This window comes from Castanea sativa, chromosome 1 (genome assembly GCF_040712315.1).
Source record: "Castanea sativa cultivar Marrone di Chiusa Pesio chromosome 1, ASM4071231v1".
NCBI classification, from domain to species: Eukaryota; Viridiplantae; Streptophyta; class Magnoliopsida; order Fagales; family Fagaceae; genus Castanea; species Castanea sativa.
The window spans coordinates 66610410-66637734 of record NC_134013.1 but is presented as its reverse complement, the minus strand read 5'-3'; the positions used below and the strand labels follow the sequence as shown (position 1 = coordinate 66637734).

General features: G+C 36.5%; 1 protein-coding gene and 1 long non-coding RNA gene across 3 annotated transcripts; both read left to right on the top strand.

Moving 5' to 3' along the window:
* The first annotated feature begins 224 nt into the window (after positions 1-224).
* LOC142643738 (zinc finger CCCH domain-containing protein 41) lies at positions 225-16366 on the top strand. 2 transcript variants are annotated; one of them, XM_075818453.1, is made up of 5 exons: positions 225-552; positions 6753-7591; positions 9198-10445; positions 10915-11262; positions 15549-16366. In XM_075818453.1, the coding sequence occupies exons 2-5, from the start codon at positions 6839-6841 to the stop codon at positions 16047-16049; spliced, it is 2850 nt and encodes a 949-aa protein (XP_075674568.1). In that variant the 5' UTR covers positions 225-552; positions 6753-6838; the 3' UTR covers positions 16050-16366. The 2 variants fall into 2 exon arrangements, with proteins under 2 accessions (XP_075674568.1, XP_075674576.1); XM_075818461.1 differs by having other exon boundaries at positions 6723-7591.
* Positions 11288-14764, top strand: LOC142643753 (uncharacterized). Its single transcript, XR_012845917.1, has 2 exons — positions 11288-12949; positions 12981-14764. It is a non-coding gene; the product is annotated as an uncharacterized LOC142643753 (long non-coding RNA).
* Positions 16367-27325: the final 10959 nt, after the last annotated feature.

The window sequence follows — 27325 nt, the reverse complement described above, 5'->3', positions numbered from 1 at the left end:
CATAGGCAGACAGAACATGCCATGTAAATCCATACCTCTAGTATTGGCCGATATTCATGAAAACTCATTGTAAATTTGTAATACACACATAAATTTTTTTTTAAAAAAAAAAAAAAGGAAAAAAATTTGCAATATACAAAATCTCATGGGTCAAAAATGCAAATTTCCCATTATAGTTTTTATTATTATTATTATTATTATTTTTTTGGGTACACCATCGTCTCTCTCTCTCTCTCTCCCCCAAATTCCAGCTTTGCTCTCTCTCTCTCTCTCTCTCTCTCAGTTTCTTCAGACCCCAAAACCAAACCCCTCAAACAAGTCACTGTCACAAAAAAATAAACCTCTCTCTCTCTTCCTCGATTGTTTGGTTATTACGATCCTGCCCCTGCCCTTCACTGCAACTAATTTTTACGTCTCTTCCCGAAATGCCCTCGCTTTGCCGCCGCGTTACCGTCGTCGGTGTTGTCCAATTCAGTCTATTAATCAATCTTTAACAAGCCGAGAAAGCTGCTTCACACATTCGCCTCTCTCTTCTTCCTTCTAGAAGATTCCGTAAGATTTCTACCCTCTATTATTTCTATATATATATATATTAAAATTATTATTAGTTTTTAATTTAAAGTTTGTTGCTAAACCTAGATTATCATTGTTTATTCACTTTAATTTTGAATTATGTTTGTATATGGAAAAACCAAAACTCGTTTTAGGTTCTTTAGAGGAGCTTAATTTGATAGCTTATATGATCAAATTTAGTGTTCTAGTAAGAGTTTTTCGTTTTGTTTTAGATTTTATGGATGCTTGTTTGTTTTTCGACGAGGTCAATTGGTCTGTTTTGGATATATGTAATGAATGAGAAATGCGGTTCTAAGTGGCTCCGGTGATCAGTATTGAGTTCTTTTTTAGTGTTTAAGAAGATGAGGTGTGGACCTTGAATGTCAATGATTAGAGGGGGATTTTGGTTTTTTTTTTTTTTAATTTTTTATTTTGTAGAGTAGTTTTGGTGTTGTAAATTGATACGAGTAGCTAAACATCTTGCTGTATGGTACAAAGGTATCCGTTATAGAATTAATTTGGGTTGGCATTAAGTGACTTCTGAAAATGTGTTTTGGAAAGTTCTTTGTTTCCACCCGTCAGCACTGGCAGTACGCGTTTAGCATTAGGGTTTTGAGTTGATGGTGTCAGTCACTGTTTGAGGATTTTGGCGTACTCGCATGTGAAAGGTTGTTCCTGTTTCTTGGTTGGAAATCCAACACCATGAATATTTTGGATTTTTTTAAAAAATGATTAGGTTATGTTTAGAAAGTGGGTTTTTCTCTTCCTATTTATGTTTATGCAGTTATCTTTTATTCTGTTTATGTCAACGTGACAAATGGGGAACTTACTAGAGCAGAAAAAGCTTTCTATATATGCTTAATGTTAAGATTATCTTGGCATTGTTTCACACGTTAGAATTAATGTAAGCCAGGTCATGCAAGAGAAGTAATGAATAGTAGAACTATGTTAGTGCTTGTTATTTTGTGGAAATTTTGTGTCGTTAAGTGGTAGGGCTTTTGCATTTGTGTGTACATTAGGATAGATACCATATAGATGGTTCTCTCTTTTGTTCTTTAGTTTTTCTGTCATGATCATTTGGTTCCACCACACACTGCAGCTTCAATGCTATTAAGTGCATCTTGTTGGAGATTGTCATTGTGTAACTAAAAAATGGGGGAAAGGGTAAAAGGGAGTCAAGTCAATATCAAACCAACTCAGTCTCAAGGTTACTCATATACAGACTAGTGATTGGATTTAAGTGTCTATTCAGGCTCTGCTTCCTCATGGGTTCTAATATAAGGATAAGTCATAATTAGGTTTTATGTTTCAGAACTTTTGTAAAGCCTTGAGGAAGGTTCTTAACATGATAGTATTCTAAAGTGAAAAGCAATTCAGTTGGTTGATGGTGCATGGTGAGGCAGAAGATCATCTGATGCTTCACTGCAACATTGGTAGACAATGCCAATACCTTTTTTTGGTGTAGTTTGTTGTTCATTGGGCAATGCCTTGAAGTGTAAGAGTTATGCAATTTAGTAATGAAATTGCTAGATTTATGTAATTTTGATCGACTCTTTGTTGTATCCTAAGTACACAGCCTGTACTTGTGGTCCTATTCACATTCTATTTTTGTTTTCAATGAAGCATTACTACTAACAAAAAATAATACCCGCTTGAAAATTATAACTTATAAGTATGTTATCTAGTTGCGCAACACATTTTTCTATCTCTGGTCTGCATACCTGTTGGAGTGGCAAATAGAAGGGAGAAACTTTAAAGAGATTTTCTTTGGGGTGGAATGGGTGAGGAATTCAAATATCAACATAGTTAAATGGAATACTATTTGTACATCTATTCAAGATGGAGGCTTGGAGGTTAAGAATTTTTTTTTTTCAATCAAGCACTCCTTGGGAAAAGGTTGTGGCTATATGTGATGGAGGAGAATGCTTTTTGGAGGAAGATGATCAACACAAAGTATGGTATCTCTTGGGGGATGGTGTTCCAATGTGGTTGGAAGGTCCTATGGAGTAAGTCTTTGGAAATATTAGAAGAGTTTAGAATAGCTTTTCGATATTTATTAGATTTGATGTGGGAAATGGTTCTAAGATTCTTTTTCTTAGAAAGATATATATGGAATAGTGTAACTATACTTAAGGAAGGTATCTTGAGCTTTTCCTGATTGCCAGGAATTAAGAGGCCAGAGTGGTGGATTATTGGAACACAGAAATGGAATTCTATGTTGGAACCCATTATTTTCTCAAGAAATTCATTACTTGGAGCTGGAATCTATGGAGCACCTTTTGGATTATTTATAGGCTGTCAAAACTTGAGGGGGACAGGAGGATAAAATGATATGGATCCTTTTGAACAATCATGGTTTTCAAGTAAAGAGCTACTATAAAGCATTGAGAAATGTAGGACACAAACAATGTCCATGGCAAAGTTTGTGGAAGGTCTGCGTACCACCAAGAATAGCTTTCTTCTCGTGGTTTGATGCTTTGGGAAAATTTTTGACAACAAATTATCTTAGGAAGGAGGAATGGTAGTTATTGATTGGTGTTTTATATGTGCACGAACAATGGGGATTGGGGAGACAATGACACTTCCTTTCCTCAGCTGTGATAATACTCTGGAGTTGTGGTACTTAGTCTTTTGTATGGTTGGTGTGATTTGGTAATGCCTAGCACTACGAGGAATTTTATTATCATGGTGGAAAGGACACTTAGGCAAAAGAACAAATGGCGACAAATGGCAGGCTATTCTGTTATGTTTAGTGCGGTGTTTATGGAGAGAGAGTAATGCTTGTTGTTTCGAATGGAAGGAGTTACATCTGTTGAAGTGAAGTTCTCATTTGAAGGCTTTATATGGATAGACTTGGGCAAATATTTAATTCTATACTACAAACTTGCTATAGTTATTGAATAACGTGAATTTTAGACAATATTTTTTATATACTTGTTTTTCCTTCTTATTTCATTGGCTCTTCCTTTGTGTACTTCCCTATCAAGAGGATGTTTGAGGTGTTGAGCTTCTAAGGCACCAAGTCATGATCTCTCTCTCTCTTTCTCTCTTGGCTAAAAAGATGATGTCTCTTAGGTTGCTCTTTAATGTCCATGCTGGCATGTCATTCTCTTTCTTCAGCTCGGTTTTTTTAGATTTTAGAAGTTAGTTTTCATGTCATTCTCTTGTATACTTCTCATGTACCTGGATTGCAACACTTAGTGTTTCTATATATATATATATATATATATATATATATATATATATATTTTTTTTTTTTTGATAGGTAAGAAAAATTTGTATTAAAAAGAAGCTACTCCATCAAAGAGATGAAGTAAAAGAAGGAAATGTGTACAAGCAACAAAGGAAAACAAAACAACTTATGTACAAGAAAAAAGTGAATCTAAAAACAGCATAATGGATTGATATATATATATATATATATTGGGTTAGACCATTCCACTTCTTGTCCATGAGACACTCTAAAAACCCCATGAACTGATAATGAACTGATAGTGTGGTGGATGGAGCTTTGGACGCTTGGCATTTACAAAATGTCCTTCAAGTCTATTAAGCACACCTCTTGAGTTTCCTCAAAGCGACAATATCTTATGTGTGTTTGCGTGTGTGTATTATTTTACTCTTGTTGCTCCTTTACTTATCAAAAAGAAACTGTTACTCTTTATTTATTTTTTATTTTTTTGGGGGGGGGGGGGGGTGGGGTGTGTTGGGGGACAGGTAAATAAGAAGTTTCATTAAGCCATTAAGGAGAAATTCAAAGAATCCAATGGAGTATATTGGATGTATAGCATGTGGACCCTTTAGATCATATTACAATGTAATAAATCAATGAAATCTTAAATTGTTGGAGGTCTACTCTCATTTAAAGATAGCTAGTAAATTAAGGACCTAACTAATTGAGACTCAAGTCTCTCAATAAATAAATCCTGATCTTCAAATGTCTTGTTTCTCTCTCTACAAAAGCCCCACATTAAACAAGAAGGGAGTGCATTCTAAACTCTATTCTTGAAGATCTTGGGGTTTCGACGCCAACCTTATACTTATGTATTACTTAGCTATCAATATATTGTCACTAGGAATCTTGTAACTTAACTGACACCTCTTAGTGTTTCCAACATAGATGTATAAGGTTCAAATTCCCCCTCCCCCACCCCACTTTGTAACTATCGAATTATCAAAAAATAAAATTATCAATGATTTTTTTTTAATAGGTAATAAATTTTTTTTTGAAAAGAGACTACTTCATGCAAAAAAGACATGAAATAGCCTAAAGATTTGCAAGAAATATAAAAAGGTTATGTACAAAAAGATAGAGATTTACTTATCAAAAAAAAAAGAAAAAGATAAAGAAAAAGATAGAGATTCAATAAACATTGGAATGGAATCTCTATTCATGAGACCAAATGCGAAACACCAATCAACATATTACCAACAAAATAAACTAGAAGCTGGTCCCTTGTTCTCTCCTTATCCTCAAACGTTCTATTATTTTGCTCTTACCTAATAATCCACATCAAACCTAGCAGAACCAAACTTTAAATATCTGATGAGTGTTTTCCAATACAATTCATCCAACCAAATAAAAGATGATCTCTCACCCTCTTTGGTAAAACCCAGGAAATACCACAAGTTTTTAAAACAAGACACCACAAGGGATAAGCCTCTGTGCAATGAATCAAAAGGTGATCCACCCCCTCCCCACTACACCAGCACATGCATCACCACTCCACCATACTTAATCTCTCCTCCTAGGGTTGTCTCAAGTAAGAATCTTCCCCCATGCCACCATCCAAAATATATATTATCAATGATAAGAGCCATACACTTCCAATAAGGAAAAAATTCCCATCTACATCGACAATGGAGGGAAAAAGCTAATTATCACATGCTGCTTTTGACCAAGAAGTAAATCCAAATGATGAATTCCACGTAACGTGGTAAATGTGATGCTTGGTCACCCAAAAACTATTGGTCTGTTACTGTGGCTTTTCTTTATAGAAGCTTCACTGCATGTATGTTGAACTATTTAAGCTGTAACAGCTAGCAGGAAACCAACCTGCTATATTTGCCACCTCACACAAGCTACATATTTTAAGCCAACGAGCTTTACTTCAATAACAATATGGGGAGGGGGGGGGGGTGTGGTTGTTGGTTCAAAACCCATCTGATGTGGGACCTGTGGCTATAGCTAACTAATAAAAGAAGAAGAAACTAATCCTTACATTTGAAGTTTGTCAGTCTAATCATGTGTCTGTCAACCAAAATTTCCAAGTCTAAGTGCAATAAAAGATATTCTGTAAATTTAGATTGGCCTTCATGAGGAAAGATCATACTGAAATTAGGTGTCTACAGACCTTGCTGTATATGTGATGTTGCTTATGTTGCTGCGATGGGGAATCAGTGAATCACCTTCTTCTTCATTGTAAGTTCTCTCATGCCTTATGGTGTGAAGCTTTTGCAGTGTTTGGGATTCAATGGGTAATGCCAAGGTCAGTGAACTCTTTTTTCTTTATTTGGAGAAACTGGTTTGGAAAGCATCGTTCAACCATTTGGAATATAGTCCTGACATGTGTAATGTGGTTAGTCTGGCAGGAACGTAATGCCCGGATTTTTGAAGATAAGACGAGAACTTTGGAACATCTAAAAAGTCTTCTTTTGCGTACTTTGTTTCTTTGGGCTCGTGTTTGGGGGTGTATGAACTGTACTGCTTTATCTGATTTTTTAGTTTCTACTTCCTTTAGTTCTTGATTTTCTTGTATTTGGTTCATTGTTCAAAGTGTTCACCATCGTGAACATGATGTTCAATTCTTTTCAATAAAAGTCTTATTACTTATAAAAAAAAAGTGTTTGGACACCAGGAACATCATGTTATTTTTGTGTCATCATTAACTTTGATTTTTCTTTTCTCAGGTATGATTTAAATTTACATGATCTTTTGATATTGTTTTGATATGGTTTGTACTTTATATTCTACTGGATGTAATGATTTTCTATTTTGATCCTTGTCATTATATATGTCAATCCTTTTTAGTTGCTCTAAATGATAATGTATCCTATAACTTTAACACAAGCAGATCACAATAAATAGGCTTATGATCACTTTTAATTTGCTTTTTCCATAAGGTCAATTTGTTGTTGCCTAGCATAATTTTTTTTTCCAATGTTTTTAGGTTCTCCTTTAATTGCTCGAACTGTACCAGGTGATTGAAGTCATTTGATTGCTGCATTAGTGAGTTTGGAGCTTTGGATGCAATAAGGAATATTCTTGATATCTCAAGAGGATCAAATGGAGCTGAAAGTTTCATCTCCAAAACCACTGGGTCTTTCTCCTTCTGATTGCGTTAGTGATCCTGAGGAGAAGGAAGTCAGTGACGATGATGATGATGATCGTAACCATAAGCATCGTAGGCGGGAGACACGTTCTCAATCTTTAGAAAGAGATGCTCCAGAGCACGTAATAACAAGGCCATATAGAAGACGTAACAAACCTTATGAAAATGGGCATGCTTTCAGGGATTTTGAATCTCAAGCAAGTGAGAAAGACTTGTATACAAAGTTTGAAAGAAGACGCCCTGGTCTAATGCCACTCGCTCGATCACCTTTGGATTTGAATCAAAGAATTCGGGCAAACCAAACATTTTCTGGAGACACTGGTCCTGGTAGGGGAAGAGGCAGGGATTCTGGATCTTGGAACCAACGTGATTCAAGGTTCAGCTCAGTTGATATTGCTTCTCAAATGGTTCAGCAGGGGTCCATTCCTCCTAGCCTATACAATGGAAGAGGTTTGCCAAATGTATCAAATGCACAGAGTGCATCTTGGAGTGCATTTGGATTAATTCCAGGACTACCAACTGGTGGCTTGGATACAATCCATTCCATTGGGTTGCAAGGAACTCTCAGACCACCCATCAATTCTTCAATGAATATGGGCATTCCTCGCCAACGCTGTAGAGATTTTGAGGAGCGTGGATTTTGTCTAAGAGGGGACATGTGCCCCATGGAGCATGGCGTCAATCGGATTGTCATTGAAGATGTACAGGTATGTATATATTGTGATCATATGTCTGGTTCCTAGTAGATATAAGACATCAATAGGTAATTTGGCAATGCACAATGGTTTACATAATAGGGATTACACTCCAATTGGCATTTCATTATTATTAGAACTCAGGACCAAGCACTTACTGGGTCCAAAAATATTCTCTCTGTTAGACACAAATTAGCATAACATATAGGATTATAAATATTATAATTGTTTTTTTATTTTGAGTTACCCTCTGCAAGACCTGCTAATTGGTTGATTAAATGGATTTGAACTCTGTTACATTGATATCATAGGGCAATGTCATTTCCCTTTTTTTTTTATGTGACTAGTACCCTCTTTTTATTTTTATTTTTTTATTATTTTTTTTTCTTCTGATAAGTAAGAAAGATGTATATTCAATACGCTACCTCATGCAAAAAAAGCATAAGGCAAACCAAAGATAACAGAAAAAGAAATGAAAAGACAGAGAAAAAGCTAATTACAAAGGAGAGAACTAAGGAACAAAGGGAGAGAATCACTAGAGGTGAGTTCCCAAGTCCTAGACTAGTCAAAAAGAGAACCACTAAAAGAAGCAAGCAATTAGTCATCGGATTTTTCCATGTCCTTAAAAGTCTGCCAATTTCACTCCCTCCAAATACGCTTCATTAAGCACAACAGAACTAAATTTCAAATGCTAGAATAGTGCTTTCCAAACCAATTCCACCAACCAAATAGTATCTGCAACTGATCTTGGCAAGACCCATGAAATCCCAAAAGATCTAAAAACCAAACTCCACAACCAATAAGCTATTTCACAATGAAGTAGCATATGGTCCACCGTCTCCCCATTACAACGACACATAATGCACTAGTCAACAAATCAAAGCCTCTACCCCACAAATTGTCGCTTGTAAAAATCTTATCCCAAGCTACAGTCCAAACAAAGAAAGAAACACGCCGAGGAGTCTTAACCTTCCAAATACCTTTCCAAAGAAAGATAATGGGCAAGGGACCTCGTAACTTTATTATGAATTGAGCGGATGTCAAAAGTACTGATTTTTATTTATTTATTTATTTATGCAATATCTGTTTAAGTTTATATTGGGTTGTTATTTATCCCGTATCTAATAAACTTGCCAGAGATGACACACACACACACACGCACCCCTCTTTACTCTTTCTGTTTGCAGTAATCTCATTATTCCTTGGTACTGTGTTTGGATATCTAACCTGTTGGAGAAGGCCCTAAATGGTGACGCCACTCCTGTAGATCATTAAGTTATCTCTTCTATGAATCACTTTTGTTATTTGGAAAGCCGTCAGATGAACTAAAGCAACAGAGGTCTTTCCAATTATGTGATTCCAATTTCCTGGCTATTTGCTGGATTATCCCAAGCCATAAGTGAAGTGGTTCAGAAGTGTCAATATTTTATGATTTGGATTATTTTATGTTTTTGAGTCATCTATTAGCAGTAGCTCAACTTTTTAGTGCATATGTTGACTTGTGCATCAAATTGCTGTGCTGTTTTTTTTTCTTCATGTTTTTACTTTATATTTTAGACTGATGTCCTTTATGTGTATATTTAAGTTGTCATAAGTAATTAGTTGTTGCAATTTGCAGAGTCTTTCACAGTTTAATCTTCCTGTTTCACTTCCAAATGTGCACCTATTGGGAGCACCTGCTGGAACTGGGCCTTTGCCATCAGTTAGTGCTTCTTCAACTGCTTTGATGAACAGCAAAGGATTGCATGGAAAAAGTAGCAAGCCTGGAATGGCTGATGATGGTTTGGGCTTGAATGGTGCATTTCCTGGTTCTGGTTGTGTAAATGGAGCTGATCTGTATGATCCTGATCAACCCTTGTGGAATAACAATGGTCCTGAAACATCAAGTGCCCTGCTTTCATTACAATCACCTAAGATTCATGAAACTGACTCCACGTTGAATGATGATCCCTCTGATCGGCATCTTGGCAGGTTATGTGACAGTGCTGATAATGAGTGCCTTGTTAGAAGCACTGGAACTGGAGTTGGTTCACAAGGTACCAGTTTGTCTGTTTGGGGCAGAATCGGTAGTTCGAAAAATAGATTAGATGTGAAGGGAAAAATTGATTCTACGATGAGTTCCTCTGATTATCTTGAGAATGAAGCTAAGGAAGATAAAGGGACCTTAGCTAGCGTTCAAGGCACTTCCCGTCAAGGGAAGCGGATCATTGCAGAGGATGTTGGTCCAAAAGCTATGGATTCATCTCCCAAGACACCGAGTGATAATATGCGTAACATTCGGAAACCTTCTCAAAAGGCACTGCGTACTCTATTTGTCAATGGTATTCCCCAGAGAAACAATAAAAGAGAGGCTCTTCTTTCTCATTTTCAAAAATTTGGAGAGGTAGTTGATATTTATATTCCAGCAAATGGAGAACGAGCTTTTGTTCAGTTCTCTAAAAGGGAAGAGGCAGAAGCTGCTCTTAAGGCACCTGATGCTGTAATGGGTAACCGCTTTATTAAGCTGTGGTGGGCTAATCGAGATAGCATTCCAGATGATGGCATAAGCAGCGGCAGTAGTGTATCTGTAACACCACATGGTGTGACTGCTGCTTCAGCTTCATATCATCCTTCTATTGTTAGTAAAGGAAAAGATATTAATCAACCAGCTGCTTCAAGGAGTAGTGTTCTCCATGCTTCTGATGCTTCTGTATCTGTCTCTGATCACCCTAAGCCTGTCATCTCAGATGCTCCTAAAGCTCCACCGCCCTTGCAAAAGAAGCTAGAGTCTTTAGAGCAGTTGAAAGAAGAACTTCGCAAGAAACAGGAATTGCTAGACCAGAAGCGGAATGACTTCCGGCGCCAGTTACAAAAACTTGAGAAACATGTAAGATGAAATGTTCTACCTTCAAATTTCATTTCTAGCTATAGATTTCATTGATGTTACATGTTCAATGTGGTACCCCAAACCTCTTGGCTTTCATGAGCCTATATATGGCAATATAAGTATTGTTATTTGGTATCAGGTAGTGTCCTGACTATAAAATGAAACATGCATATTACAAAAAAAAAAAATAAATTGGGAGAAAAGGGGGGGTGGGTGGGGGAGTGTTACAGTAAACCTTTTGGTACTGTTACTGCTCACTCTTTAAATTGTTTGCATGTGTTATATCTTTTTGTGTTGATCTTAGAATAGTTGAGATTGAGATAGATATATATTAGCTCACGTTAGTAAGTGGCTTTGTCTTCCTTTTACCTCCTACAATCAACATGAGGTTGTAAAATTATTATCTGTGTGCTCTTCTAAATGTCAATTCTTTCCATCAGATATTCTCAAATTTTGATCCCTTTTGCAGGCCACTAAGGGTGAGGTAGTTGCCGAACAAGTTGCTAAGAGACCTAAAGTGGAAATAGCGGCTGATATTGCTAAAGCTGCTACTCCAAGGTCCTCCTATGATCCCGGTTCTGCCGTGGTATCACCACATACTGAGATGGTGGGAGATAAGATAAAATCGGTGGATAATGTTTTGTCCCATAGTCCTAAAGCAAGTACACCCACATCACTGCAGGAATCTACGAACTTGAAGCAGCCGAATCGTCTATTAGCACCAGTAGGGGCTCCTTTTCTGATGAATAGATACAAATTGGACAACCGTCCTACTGGATTTAGAATTATTCCGCCTTTACCAGCTGGACTTGCAAGTGTAAGTCTCTCTCTCTCTCCATGTGATAAATAAGATTTATTAAGTGAAGGCAAAAAGAGCTGTTACCAATTTTCAAGGGAATGGGTAGGTGGTATAATTAGTTTTCATAAGAGGAAGGGAGCTTTTTCTGGTGCAGTTTGAGTGCATTCTTGCACATTGCTTTATGGATAGAGTTTTTGCTTACTAGCATATGCAATTCTATCAATGTTTTAAAAGGTTAAGGCATGAAACAAGGCCTTAGGACCGCCTCTTGAGATAACATATAAAGCTGCATATTCCATTATAGGCCAAACTATTCTTTTGGTCCTTCTACAATAGAGAAGTAATTTCAACTTTGTCCCTATATATTTAATTGTGTCAATTTTGTCCTTCAATTATTAATTGTGTCGCTTTCGTCCCCAAACTTCAAAATCAAGTTAATTTTATCTAATGAAGTCAACTTCCAAAGATATAATTGACTTGATTTTTTTTTTGATAGGATTTGACTTGATTTTGAAAGTTAAGTAATGAAATTTACTTGATTTTGAAAATTGAAGAACAAAATTGACATAATCAATAATTGAAGGACCTTGATTTTGAAAGTTGAAGGATGGAATTGATACGATTAAATGTATAGGGACACAATTGAAACTGTGACAAATGTACATGGACCAAAATTGTAGTTTGGCCTCCATTATATAGCAAAACAAATATACGCTGGAACAGCTTTACAAAGAAGCATTAATCAAATGTGTGGCATTACCAAAAGGAAACTTGTGCTAATATGATTAGCAATTATTGATCCTTTTTTTTTTTTTTTTGGGTATAACACATTTTGGACTAAGGATTGAAAAGAACTCATGACAAGTCTAGTAGAGTGCCTGCAATTTTGACTCCTCAAGCATGTTATCTAATGCTTCTTACGATGCCTTTTCACAGAAGTACTTAAGTGGTTATATATTGTTACTATTATTATTATGGAAAATCACACTTTTCCTCAAACTTTCATCCTGAATACACTCACCTCCCAAAGTTATAACTTTGTTTCAATGTCCCCTTTGCCATTTGTTTTGGTGTTAAGTCTAACAAAAAAGTGAAGCACATGTATTACATGTGAGATGTGGCCCCAATTAACCAGCTAGAGTCCACCACAAATATAAAAATGAATAAACTGTCCCTGGTTTAGTAAACATAAAAATCACCAAAAATAAAAGAAGAAAATCCCTTTTTTTTATGAAAAGTAGAAAATCCCATCTATTTCTCACTCCCAGAAATGCTCTTGAGAAAATCTGCTCACAACCTTCTCGCGGAGCACCCATCCCTAATTGAATTACATTTACATTTCACTTCAAGAAACCACGACTTCAACAAACACAACTCAGAGAGTCACTGCTGCTTTCTTTCACAAATACTCTCTTCAAGATATAAAATTCCACACTCCAAAAGCGAACCTCACAGTCCCATACAAACCAAACCCACTTCCCTAAGTCCCATTCTTTTCAAGCTTCTCAAGAACCACAGGCCCAAAAAAAAACACCAGGGACCCATTTTCCATGTTCTAACTTCCACAAATCCAAATGGGTCTGATGGGTTTTCATGGCTGAATTTGACTCGGTTGGTCCAGCGCGGCTCGGAGTGGTTATGTTTGAAACTTGCTGAGTCAGTGAAGAAGGAAACTGGGTTTGATTTGGAAGATGCCAATGTGAAGGTAGATGAGTTTGTGGGGCGAGTTAAGGAAGAGATGAGCAAAGCTGGGGATGAGTTAGAATGGTTTAGGACTAAGTTTGTGCCCAAGTTTGTGAGTTGGAACCTGTGTGTGCTTTAGAAGGCGATTTTGTTCAATTCACTTTGAGACCCTTTTGTTTTAAAATTTAATTTTTGTTTGTTAGATAAAAAAATAGCAGGAAAAGGATAGATAAATGGATAAGTTTGAGTATGTTTCTTCTTAATTGTGGGAGTGTGGGGGCATTGGATATTGTTTTCATCTTTTAGCTGATTGGTTAGTGTACACATTAGTAGAGACAAGGATCGAATATATAATCTTGTGGAAATGGAAAAATGTTTAGCATTGCATGGTATGGAGAACTAGTTTATTTAAGTTTAATTTTTGTTAGATTGAATTTTCCTTGAGCCTTGTAACTCAACTGGCACCTCCCCCATTGCAACTATCGAATTTTTATTAGATTGTATTTGATTGGTTTCCTTTGTGGTTGCTAAAAAAAAATTGAGAATGAAAATTTGAAAGAAAGTGAAGTTGTTAATTCTGGTACTCCAGCTGGGACCCTTGTTTGGTCCTAAGGAAACAGAGGAAAAGAATAATCTCTGTTTGGTTCCTGTAATTGAGGGCAGTTTAGTAAATTTCATTTCTTAAGTGGATTGAACTGGTATTGTGTGCCTACGGGTCACATGTTTTGCACGTACTTAAATTTTCCGTCCAAATTAACACCAGAAGAGACAGCAAGGGGAACATTAAAACGGAGTTAAAACTTTGGGGTTGATCATGTCTTTTAATAGTTCAAGGGGATAAGTGTAATTGGAGTGGAAGTTTAAGGTGAAAAAAAATGTAATTTGCCCTTATTATTCTCAAAAACTATCTATGTTTGTGTTTAGTGCCATATATGAAATTTGCATGGTCGATCCCATTCTCAGAAGAAGAGAAGGGCTTCGATAGGTTGACTATCACTTAAAAATTTAGTCATCCTATTCAGGTGTCCCATACATTGGACCTTGAATGAAGTGAAAAGTGGACAAGGGGTTAGTTAGCGAGTTTCCTATAAGCGATGCGCTATATCAGTGCTCGGGTGTAGTGAAAATGGATGAGAGTTCCTGCACTTTGATGGAAGAGTGTGGATAAAGAAGTCAGTCCAAGAGATAAGGATTCATGTAGGTACTTGGAATATAGTATTTATCAGGGAAATGACAACAAGAGGTTTGAATAGTGTTATCTGTATTAAAGATAAAGATCAAAGTCTTAGTAAAATAAGAACAAATTTAAGAGAGAGAGAAGTCCCTTAGTGTATGGGTTTTGCAATGATATAGTATTAGTAGACTAAACAAAAAAAGCAAAGTGGATGAAACTAGACGCGGAGTTAATGTCAAGTTAGAGGTTTTGCGAGACACTTTAGAAGGTAAGGCTTTCAATTAAGTAGGTAAATGAAATATAAGTTTAGTAAAAGTAGAAACTAGAAACAAAGATAAAAGTCGCGAGACTTAAGAGATACCAAAGAAAGAGAGCTTTCGATATCTCTATTCAATAATTCATATTTAATCATTCATAAAATTGAAGAGGGTGTTAATCATAGGATAAGAGTAGGTGGATGAAGTGGAGAAGTGCACAGGAATATTGTGTGATCATGAATACTTATTAAGTGATGAGAAATTTTTTTATGAGATTGTTAGAGGACCAGCTAATCCCTATGGTATTGAGTGTTGGGCTATTAAGAAGTGACGTATTCATAAAATTAGTTGAAATGAGAACATTAAAATGGATAATTGGAAATATAAAGAAAGATAGAATTTAAAATGAGAAAATTCGCCTAAAGATAGGGGTGACCTATCATTGAAAAGATGATGATGAGTCACTTAAGATGGTTTGGTCACATTCAAAGGGGAACAATTAATGCACTAGTGAAAAGAGTGAGTTGATTCAAGTTGAGGGTACATATAAACGTAGATTAAGACAAAAAATAACATTAATAGAAGTAGTAAAAAAAGACATTAATTAAGAAAGTAAAATGTGGTAGACTTTGACTAATCTATTGATGATTCATAGCTAACCCCAAAATTTTGAGCTTGGTTGTTGAAGTATTATTTTCAATCAATGATAGTAGCCTCACAGTGGGTAAACCTTCATTACCTCTAAGCTGAACCTACAAGGGGAGAGGTTGGCTACAGAGAGCACGTACCCAAATGCCATTAAAAACAAGTACTGTCTTTAAGATAATTCACCATGTATTTATTATTTATTGTCCTTCCTCATTTATCAAAAAATTTATTGTTCTTCAAAATTTCCTTTACCATGTATTATGGGTCTGAAATATTACATTTACTATTAAAATAAAATACTTAGTAATAATGTAACAGAGAGAATGCCTTCATAGAATAAAATGGAGGAAAAGAATACGTGTGGTTGACCCAAACTAATCTATTGAAGATCCAAAGCTGACTCAAAAAAATTGGGACTAAGACTTTGTTGTGTTGTTGTATTTGCACATTCATTATTAAGTGTTTTAATATCACTTTTTCATTGTTTTATTTATCAATGTAGTCAATGAAAGATAAGCTGATGTCTTCATTTTGTCTTCTAGGTTGCTGTTTTGAAGGAACACTTTTCATCTTATGGTGATCTTTCTACTGTGGAGCTAGAAGATATTGATGTTAGTGAGTCAGAGGCATCAAAAATTTGCTCAGCTTGTATTACTTTCACCACACGTCGTTCAGCTGAGAGAGCATTTGTTAATGGTAAATGCTGGCAAGACCACAATTTGAAATTTATGTGGCTGACATCTAGTAATTCGAGGAGCGACTCCGGTGGCAGTGAAAATTCTCCGTCCACTCATAAGGGGCATTCAGAACCTGAGATTCAGCCTGCAGAAACATATTCAGAACCTGATATCCAGCCTGCAGAAACATATTCAGAACCTGATGTCCAGCCTGCAGAAACATTACCAAGTATTGTTTCCGAAGAAGTTACTGCGTCAGAAAATGGAGATCCTGAAGGTCTGGAAAGAAAAAGTGGTGTTGAGCATATGGAATTAGGTGAAGATTCACAGCCTGGTGCAAGCCCAAAATCAGGTGAGGAAGAGTAAAGGCGATGTCTGTTGAGAATGGGTTAATCAGAATTGTACATCCTTGATCTCTAATTTTCAGGAATCTTGCTTTAGCAATTGCTGAAAATTGATTTTCCAATGTTTTCTATTTTATGCATGGGATATGTAAAAAGGGAATTTCCTGATTTTTGACTGCCACCTGAGATATTGGTTGGTATAGTTGAGAGGTGAATTATGTTTACTTTCAGCTTAGATTTGTCTAGGACCAAAGGATAAAAGTTTAAAAACTCTGTTGAGAATTAATCAAATGTTTACATAACAAAAATTTGGGATCTGTTTCCCATTCTGTTATTAAATTGTACTTCAAATGATGTGGGCATTTTTATTTTATTAGTCTTTTTGTGATAACAACTGCCTTCCACCAAAAAGCAATGAGCTTAATTCAGCCTCTTTTAGAAAAAAAAAAAAAAAAAAAAAAAGAAAAAGAAAAAAAGAAAAAGAAAAAGAAGAGAGAAAAAAGCAAAGAAAGTGAGAAAAAAAAAGAAAGAAAAGAATTTGAGGGCAAGGCTATTTATCAATCACCTCTCTTATACCTGGAAAAGTTGGAGTTTTGTGCTCTAGATTGGATTTGTTTAATTTTAATTTTTTTTTATAACTATTGTTACATTTATGATATTTCTTTTTTAACTCTTATTACATTTTCACACAGTTGTGGATTCAAATGATAGCTAAGAGATAATGAATTAATGACACCTTTGTAGTGCTTGATTTCTATGGTTGGAATTCCACATTTTCTCCCCCTTCCTATATAAAAGAAAAATCCACATATTTGTATCATGAAGACGTATCAGCTTCAGTGGTATCCTCAAGTTAACATGGTAGTTGTTTCAAGTGGGTCCAAACCTTTCTACTACAATTTTTTAGTAATTATACCTTAGGATTTCTAATCAAATTTAACGACTTTGGAAAAAAAAATTGACGTTTTATTTTATTTTATTTTTTAGGTAAAGTTAATGTAATCATGCGTTAAAATGTAATCGAGAAATTTAAGATATAGGATCTTGAACTTAAGTTTTGTCCTGTTTCCTTAATTTGGAAAGGATAAGACATAAATAAATAAGGGGTTTAATGTTCTGAACGACCTCCTGTCTTAAAAAAATAACAATTTGGAAAGGATAAGACATATAAATAAATGAGTGCTTTAATATTCTAAATTACCTTTTGTCTTAAAAATACTTAATGGAATATTTTTCTTGTATTGTACTATACAAAGTGGCCAACTCTTATTCTGCAAGGCAAGATTTTCCCATTCCTCAATCAAATCCATTTGATCAAATTGATTTTTCAACGAATGTTTGGTCAAATTGATCCAAACCTTGTGTACAAAGGTATGAATCATGATTCACCAAAGTCAGGCCTTAAAGAGAGCATTCATTCTTGTTCCTTTTCCTATTAGGTAATGACGGATCAAATCGTATCTCATTTCTTACATAAAAGAGAAAATAAATTAAGGAACAAATAGGTTTATTGAATGAGAAAATTTATCAAAGATAATAAGGAATATCCTTATAGTCTACGTACACAAGATAAGTCTTTATTCCATCAAACACAAGACTAATTTATACAAATAGGTTTATTTGTATCATCGAACGCTGTGTGCGGTGGCTAATTTTTTTGGATGGTATATTTTGTTTTAGATTTAATCTATTAATTTTTTAGGGCTTTTAAAAGGTGAAAAAAGCTAAAACTACAATTTTTTACAAATTACTAATGTAGTGAATAGTTATTGGTAAGTAAAAAGTGATGCAAGCGTTCGAACCAATAAGAATTTGCTACTTCAATAATTTGTAAAAATATTGTAGAAAAGTTTGTGACTATAACATTACTCTTAAAAGAATTGGCATTGTTAAGGGTTGGCAAAGTGTAATTTTATTAAACAAAATTGCTAAAATTAAAACCTATTAATATACTAATATATTTTTTTAAACAATATAGGGGGCCATTGCCCCACCAAGTCCATTTATAGCTTGGTCCATGGTTCAAGTTATATTTAATGTACTCTAAGTAATGTTACACCACCTAATAATATGCTTACATGATTAAAATTTTAAAACTCTCACTATTGGATTATATGTTCTCTGTGTTGTTAACATGTTTACCAAAATTTGTGTCAATTGAATGCTATTTACTATTCGATCTAGAAATGCATCATTCATGCATAGTTTTAAATACAAAAAATTTTAATATTTTTTAATTTGATCTATGACATAGTTATTGATTTAAGATAACTTGATATTTTGCAAGTATGCAAAGTATAAGAAGAAAATTTAATTTAATTGTGAATTTGTTAAAATTCACTTTCAATTAAAAAATATTGAGTAGTGTAGTTACACCAAATATAACTTGAACCTGCTCTCTCTCTCTCTCTCTCTCTCTCTCTCTATATATATATATATATATATTGATGAAGTCAAGTCGTCAGTAGTGTATATCCGTCCAGATGATGCTGAGACCTTGTTGCTGGCCCTGCAAAACAGACCAAAGCTTTCCTGAGATGGACACCGGTGTGGCGCTTGCCACAACGCCTCTGATGCCTAAGTTAGTATATGACAATTTCTTGAGAGAAAGAAAAGTGTCAAAGTATTTCTTTTTGGTGAAATTATGTACCTTTTGTGTTCCTTGTGAGCGTGTATATATAGTCTTTGGGGCTTCTAGCCGTTGGGGCCTTGATTGTGGTTTTAATGCTCTCCTTGTAACGTTTTAGGGCTTGTTAATGCAGGTCTTGATGAGGCTCCAACGGTCTAACAGCTAGTTAATATTTGGCTGAGGTATTGAATTCTCTTATTAATAATCTGTCTGTTCTCGTCTAAACTGCTTTGTATTTGAACGATGGTATTGCTTTATTTTGTCCAGAGGTTAGTATCGTCAGTCTCATCACACACACACACACACATATATATATATATATATATATATATGTCTTTGAATGTTGACTGTGGTCATGACTTGGCTTGGAGTTGCAGGCATTGTGTCAATATTTAGCCATGACATCCATTGTCATTATAATGGTTTTCGTATGCCAGGAATGCTTCAAATGTTTATAGCCATTAATTTTTTTTTTTAAATTTTTTTTAGTGATCAAAGACTGAAATCTTTGAACCCTAATTGGCTTCTGATCAGCTTAAGACTTTGGCTCAATAGTGGGTTGGCCATATTCCTTATTCTCACTTGGGAAATTAGGATTTTTAAAAACACAAAAGCAAAATTTAAAATATAATAAAATCACACTAATGAGTCATCTCTCTCTCCTTAGATCTTTAATTCATGGACGCGTTTTTGCATGAACGGAGTCATCATCTCCACCGGTATCTATCTTTGTTTCTTTTACGTACTATTTGTATATTTCGTTTGGTTTCGCTATTTTTATGAGTTTTTCTTCATTGTTTGAAACATTAAAAATCGAGTTGTAGTGGAGAATTTCGATCCCTGCTGTGAAATTTGTGCAATATAATTTTTTGCATGTGCAATTGATCCAAACCTAGTGTACGAAGGTATGAATCACAATTCACCCTAGTATGTAAAAACACATTTTGAACAGCAAAAAATTAAACATTGACTGATTTTATGCAGTGCACTTGATGGAAGTCAGGCCTTAAATTAAGAGAGCATTCGTTCTTGTTCCTTTTCCTATTAGCTAATGACGAATGAAATGGTATCTCATTTTTTACATAAAGGAGGATATAAATTAAGGACCAAATAGGTTTATTGAATGAGTAAATTTATCAAAGATAATAAGGAATATGAAAGCTCGGATTTGTGTTGAAAACACAAGAGTTGTTTAGACCCCAAAATAAAAAATACGGTTCGGTTGATTTTAATCTCACTTAAACTAGGTGTGGAATAAAGTAAATGCGAGCGAACAAACAAAACAACTACTCTAAGCTATATTCATTAAAGCATAGCAGTAAAATGAAAGCTAAAAGAGTAGGAAAGAGAGATGCAAACACAAGATAACACTCCGATGTGTTATCGAAGAGGAAACCGAAGAACTCGGCGAAAAATCTTTCCCCGCCCTCCAAGCAGTAAATCGATTCACTAGACAATAAGTTGGGATACACGAAGCAAAAGACCCTCCAAGCTTAGTCTACCCAATGCACCTAAGCCCTCCAAGCTCCTACTCTAACAAGGCTTCTCGAAACCGTGTCTTATCTAGCTTTCCGGATCCCGCAATGCGCCTGATTGTATCCGCCAAAGCTTGGCTTCTTCCAATGCTTCCCAACAGCACCAAAGAACTCACTAAACACTCAATATGAGTATGGTAAGTGTTTGGGCTATCAACTTCTCAAGGATTTAGAAATGAAGAGGTAAGAGTAGAGGAAAATCACAATGGATGGGGTGTAGAATTGTGGGTATGACAATCTCACACTCTCAAGGGTTTGAGGCTAGGGTTTTTTCTTCTGAAAAGCTCTCTACTCAATATGTGGGTAATGATAGTATAAATAGTGTGTATGAGGACGTAGTGAAGCAGATATGACAAAATAGCAAAACAGACTGTTTCGCGGGTATCTCGCAGGAAGGCCTTACCCGTGAGACACTCGCGAAAACCAACTGTCACCATCTGTCATGACTCTTTGCATTCCAGTCATGTGCAAGGCACATGAATCACTTCGTGGGATGCTTAGTCGCGAGCTACCCGTGGAAACTCTTCTGTCTTCAAATGCTTGAATCTTCACACACACTCTCTCTCTCTCTCTATCACACAACCCTTACAATTAAATCCCACAAAAAATACAGGGTATAAAAGATTGAATAAAATTACAATCAAATTTGACACAGAATTAAAACCAACACAAAATAGTTGTAAATCACAACTTTACAGAATATCCTTATAGTCTAAGTACACAAGATAAGTCCTTACTTCAACGAATGCAAGACTCACATTGTGAGTAATTTAGTGATGATCAGAAGTTAGAACATCCAGTTGTACTTTGTAGCTCTTAAAGCAACTAATCATCGAAATCAATAGGTTGCAAGGCCAGTGGTATTATTAGAGCACTAGCATTTGTTAAGAATCTAAGAAGATCATCACAGAGCATTACTCAAAACCCAACTTCAAACTCCAACGGCTAGTGCTTCAACGGCTAGTTCCAGGACTTGAAGAAATGTCGCGGAACGGTGTCGTTTTATTTAACAGTTGTACAAGTATTTAAGTGAAACGATGCGTTTCATTTATGAGGAATTAGACTTACGAAAACGGTGCGTTTCATGTTGTGCATCAGCTCCAGGTGGTTAGGCAGTTTACAGTTAGTTAGTTAGCTCCTCATTTCCCTCCACATTTCACGGATCAATTCCGTGAATTCAGGAGTGGTTGATCAGGTGGTTACTGGTGCTTTGTATTATAAATACTGTACATGGAGTGTAATAGGAAGTTAAGCAATTCATTTTCTTTTCTCTCAATTCAATCTTGTTTTCTCTCTCGCATCTCTCTCTGTCTTTTATCTTCTTCACTGTGTGTGTGTTTGTTCATTGCTTTACATTGAATCTTCCATAGTGTGAATGCCATTGTTGCATTCTTGAAAAGCTTGCCTATAAATTTCTTTTCTTGGTATCAGAGCATACGATCTTACCTTCAATGGCAGAAACTACCTCAGCTTCAACCTCAACAACCATACCTTCAACTTCTACATCTAACTCCATCAATCTCACAAATCAACCACTGCTATTGCTGTCAAATATGTCCAATATGATGACAGTTAAACTGGATTCTTCCAATTACATCGTTTGGAAGCATCAGATTTCCATGGTGCTAGAAACTTACTCCATGATTGAACTTCTTGATGAAGCTTCACTTGTTCCTGAGAAATTTCTCAAGGACTTATCTGGTGCTACAACCTCAGTACTCAACCCAGATTATCTTATCTGGAAATCAAAGGAAAAGGCACTTCTTACCTTCATTAGCTCAACCCTCACTCCCTCAGTTCTGGCTATAACTGTTGGATGTACTTCAGCTCAAGAAGTCTGGAAGGTTCTTGAAAACAGATTCTCATCAATCTCAAGGTCACATGTGATGAATCTGAAGGGTGAGCTACACAATGTGAAGAAAGGATCTGATACTGTGGATGCATATCTGCAGAAGATCAAGGTGATAAGAGACAAACTTATGGCTGTTGGAGTATTCTTGGATGATGAAGAACTACTACATGTAGCAATTAAAGGTCTTCCAAAGGAGTTTAGTGCATTTAGGTCTGCAATTAGGACCAGAAGCACCAAGTTAAGCTTTGATGAGCTTGCTACTTTGCTAAATGCAGAAGAGGAATCACTGAATGAAGGAATGGAGGTCAAGGACTCCACCTTTGCAATGGCAGTTAACACTGCACCAAGGTTCAACAACTCGAGTGGGTTTCATAACCACAACCAGCCTTACAACAGAGGAAGAGGAAGAAATCACAATGGAAGAGGTAGAGTCAGAGGTCCATCACCCAATCAATTCAATCAATTCTCACCACATTCTCAGTTTTCTCAAAGCAGCTCCAATGTCAAATCAGAGAGGCCTATATGTCAGATATGTGGTAAGGCAGGTCATTTGGCATTAGACTGTTACCATAGGATGGATTATGCCTACCAAGGCAAACATCCACCCACAAAATAGCTGCAATGGCAACTTCCTCAAACTCAATGATAACACAAGAACAACCATGGCTGGCAGACAGTGCAGCCACAGATCATGTCACCTCAAGCCTCAGTCATTTGAACTTCCCTAAGCCTTACACAGGTCAGGAACATCTCACAGTTGGCAATGGCCAAAATCTACCTATTACTCATATAGGTAACTCTTCTATTCCAGCTTCCAATAATTCTATTCATCTTAGAAATGTGCTTAGGGTTCCCTCAATTGCTTCTAATCTTGCTTCAGTTCACAAAATTTGTCTTGATAATAACTGTGGGTGTTATTTTGATGCAAACACCTTGCTCATCCAGGCCTTGGCCACGGGGAAAACTCTTTACAAGGGCAAGAGTGAAGGTGGTGTGTACCCCATCTATCCTCACAAGGCCACTGATCTTTTGCTTCCCAATAAACTGTGTCATTCTGTTTAACTTTCCTCTTCAAACTGGCATCTGTGGCACAGCAGAACTGGTCACCCAAACTCTCAAGTCCTTAGGATTTTGTTACAAAATAATGGATTGTCTGTCAATAATAATGCTAGCTTTGTCAACTCTTGTGTACATTGTCTTCATGGCAAGATGCATAGATTACCCTTTCCTAGATCACAATTTGTTGCAAATTCTCCCTTTGAACTTGTACATACTGACCTTTGGGGTCCTGCACCTGTCAATTCAATAAATGGGTACAAATATTATGTGATTTTTGTTGATCATTTCACTCGTTTTACTTGGCTATATTTGCTTTCTGCAAAATCTGAAGTTCACACTAAGTTTGCTATATTTCATGCTATGGTTAAGAATCAGTTTTCTACCACCATTAAAACTCTTAGATCAGATGGTGGAGGGGAGTACACTTCCAAATCTTTTGAGTCCTTTCTCTCCTCAAATGGAATTCATCATCAAATCTCTTGTCCCTATACCCCACAACAGAATGGCCTAGTTGAAAGAAAACACAGACATCTAATTGAAACCATTATCACACTCCTATCTCAAGCTGACTTACCTACCTCATATTGGTCTTTTGCAGTTCAATCAGCTGTATCCCTTATCAATTTACTTCCCACAACTACCTTAGGTTTCAATTCCCCTTGGTACAGATTATATAGTCAACATCCTGACATTTCTTCCCTTAAAGTTTTTGGCTGTGCCTGCTATCCTTTTCTCAGACCATACACCAAGCACAAACTTAACCATAGAACCACTGAGTGTCTTTTCCTAGGATATTCTACCAATTCCAAGGGTTACTTGTGTCTTGATCTTAACATTCACCATCTTTACACTTGTAGACATGTGTTATTCAATGAGGTCAAATTTCCTTTTTCATCTAAACCATCCTCTACTTCAGCTTCTTCTGCCACTAAACCTGATGTTTGGTTCTCCAACATACTTTATTTACATGCCTCTAATCAACCTTCTGTTCTTGGTCCTTATCCCACCACCACTACAAACTCTAGTCATTCCTCCCCATATTCTTCATCTACCTCATCTCCTGCTTCTATCCATTCTGTTACTCTACCTCAATCTACTTCTTATACTCATACTATTCCTACACTTACTTCAACTTCACCTCCTGTCCAGTCTATTCCCATCAGCATCTGTTCTACTTCCTCTTTACCACCCACTGAATCTGCTTCTGTCATTCCTCCTGTGAATGTTCATCCAATGACCACAAGATCCAAGAATGGCATCTCTAAGCCAAAATTGTGTTACAAGGCTATGGTTGATTACACTCACACTGAGCCCCCTTCATATAAAATTGCTTGTAAATTTCCTCAGTGGATTCAGGCCATGGATGAAGAATTTTCAGCTTTACAAAGACAGAAAACTTGGTCTCTTGTCCCTGTAGTACCTGGCCTTAACTTGGTGGGTTGCAAATGGGTGTATAAGCTTAAATTACACAGTGATGGCTCCATTGCTCGTTATAAAGCCAGGCTGGTTGCAAAGGGTTTCCATCAACAAGCAGGTGTGGACTACACTGAGACCTTTAGTCCAGTTGTGAAACCTGCTACTGTCAGACTAGTTCTTTCCATTGCAGTCAATTTTCATTGGCCTCTTAGGCAGTTGGATGTCTCCAATGCCTTTCTCCATGGGTTTCTCAAAGAGGAGGTATATATGGAACAGCCTCCTGGCTATATTGATCCACAATTTCCTCATCATGTCTGCAGATTGCATAAGTCTTTGTATGGTTTGAAGCAAGCCCCTCGTGCCTGGTTTGACAGATTTACCTCCCACTTGTTGCATCTTGGTTTTGAAGCTTCCATGGCTGACTCTTCCTTATTTGTGTTCTCATATGATTCCACAGTCATCTATCTTCTGGTATATGTTGATGACATTATCATCACTGGCAATTCTCCTTCACAGATCACTCATCTTGTTACTGCACTAAGTAAGGCATTTGAGCTTAAGGACTTGGGTGCTCTCTCCTACTTCTTAGGCATTCAAATAGTGCCTTCAAAGTTTGGCCTCACTCTTTGCCAGTCAAAGTATGCCTCTGATGTCCTTCATAGGTTTCATATGGAGAATTCTAAACCTACCAAGACTCCTTGTTGTCCTAATATTCGCCTTACTCCTTTTGATGGTTCTGCTCTGGCTGACCCCTCTGAGTATAGAAGTATGGTGGGTGCTCTCCAGTACTTGACCTTCACTCGTCCTGATCTGTCCTTTGCTGTGCAACAATTATGCCAGTTTATGCATCATCCCACATCTATTCATTTGGAGGCTGCCAAACGTGTCCTTCGTTATGTGCGAGGCACCTTACACTTTGGGATTCACCTTACTCCTGGTCCACTTACCTTCTCTGCTTTCTCAGATGCAGATTGGGCTGGTGACCCCACTGACAGAAAGTCCACCACTGGTATTTTGATTTTCCTTGGTTCGATCCCCATCTCTTGGTCTTCCAAGAAACAATCCACAGTTTCTCGTTCTTCCACTGAGGCAGAGTATCGCGCCTTAGCTTCCACTGCTGCTGAAATGACTTGGCTTCGCGCTCTAATTAAGGATCTCAAACTGTTTCTTCATCATCTTCCCGTTCTTTGGTGTGACAACAACTCCGCAATAGCTTTAGCCTCTAATCCTGTTTTTCACTCTAGAACCAAGCACATCGAGGTTGATTACCACTATGTCAGGGGTTGTGTTCTTCGTCAAACTTTGGGGATCAAATTCATTTCTGGGCGAGACAATTTCGCTGATATTTTTACTAAACCGTTGCCTGGTCCCCATTTTCTGGTTCTGCGCAGCAAACTCTTGGCAGATACTGCCTCGTGTTTGAGGGGGGATGTTAAGAATCTAAGAAGATCATCACAGAGCATTACTCAAAACCCAACTTCAAACTCCAACGGCTAGTGCTTCAACGGCTAGTTCCAGGACTTGAAGAAATGTCGCGGAACGGTGTCGTTTTATTTAACAGTTGTACAAGTATTTAAGTGAAACGATGCGTTTCATTTATGAGGAATTAGACTTACGAAAACGGTGCGTTTCATGTTGTGCATCAGCTCCAGGTGGTTAGGCAGTTTACAGTTAGTTAGTTAGCTCCTCATTTCCCTCCACATTTCACGGATCAATTCCGTGAATTCAGGAGTGGTTGATCAGGTGGTTACTGGTGCTTTGTATTATAAATACTGTACATGGAGTGTAATAGGAAGTTAAGCAATTCATTTTCTTTTCTCTCAATTCAATCTTGTTTTCTCTCTCGCATCTCTCTCTGTCTTTTATCTTCTTCACTGTGTGTGTGTTTGTTCATTGCTTCACATTGAATCTTCCATAGTGTGAATGCCATTGTTGCATTCTTGAAAAGCTTGCCTATAAATTTCTTTTCAGCATTGGGGTGTAAACACCCCCGAGATGCTATTTTATATCCTAATTCCTTAAAAACAAGCTTCATCCCAGTTGCTAAACCTAAATTTTTTTCTCACCCAGCTACAGTGAGGTTGCATATATGCAACCTCACTGTTCACAGGTTGTATAAAAAAAGTATTATTATTTTATTAACCCCTTTTTCTCTCTCCTTTGACTCTCCCTCATCTCATTATTCTTTTGTTGGCGAAAATGCACTTTTGGTCCCTACATTTTGGGTCAATTCTCATTTTAGTCCCAAAATTGATTTCGTTACTAATGTCATTCCTAAAAAAAGAAAATCGTTTTTAAAATGGTCATTGCCGTCAGCTAACCAACGATGAAATTTTACGTGTCTAACGGAATGCCCTGCTTGCTGACATGGCGCTGACATGGCCATTAAAATATTATTAAAAATATATTATTTGGCATTTTTAAATGCCATGTCAGCATTTTAATTTTTTTAAACAAAGCCACATCAGAAAATTTATATAAAAAAAGAAATTAATTTTAAAAAAAAAAAAACTTAAATCTAATTTAATTTAAAAAACAACTTGTTCTTCATATCCTTCCTAATCAAATCAAGGAAGAACTCAAACCCAGATTACAAGAAAACAAACCCAGCAACCAATAACTCAAACCCAGATCACAAAAAAAAAAAAAAAACCAGAGATCAAACACAAACACAGACCCAAATCACAAATAGAGATCAAACACAGACCCAAATCACAACAACACAAACGGAAAAAAAAAAAAAAAAAACAGAGATCAAACAACAAACACAGACCCAGATCGGCGAAGGCTATGCTTCTTACTCCAGC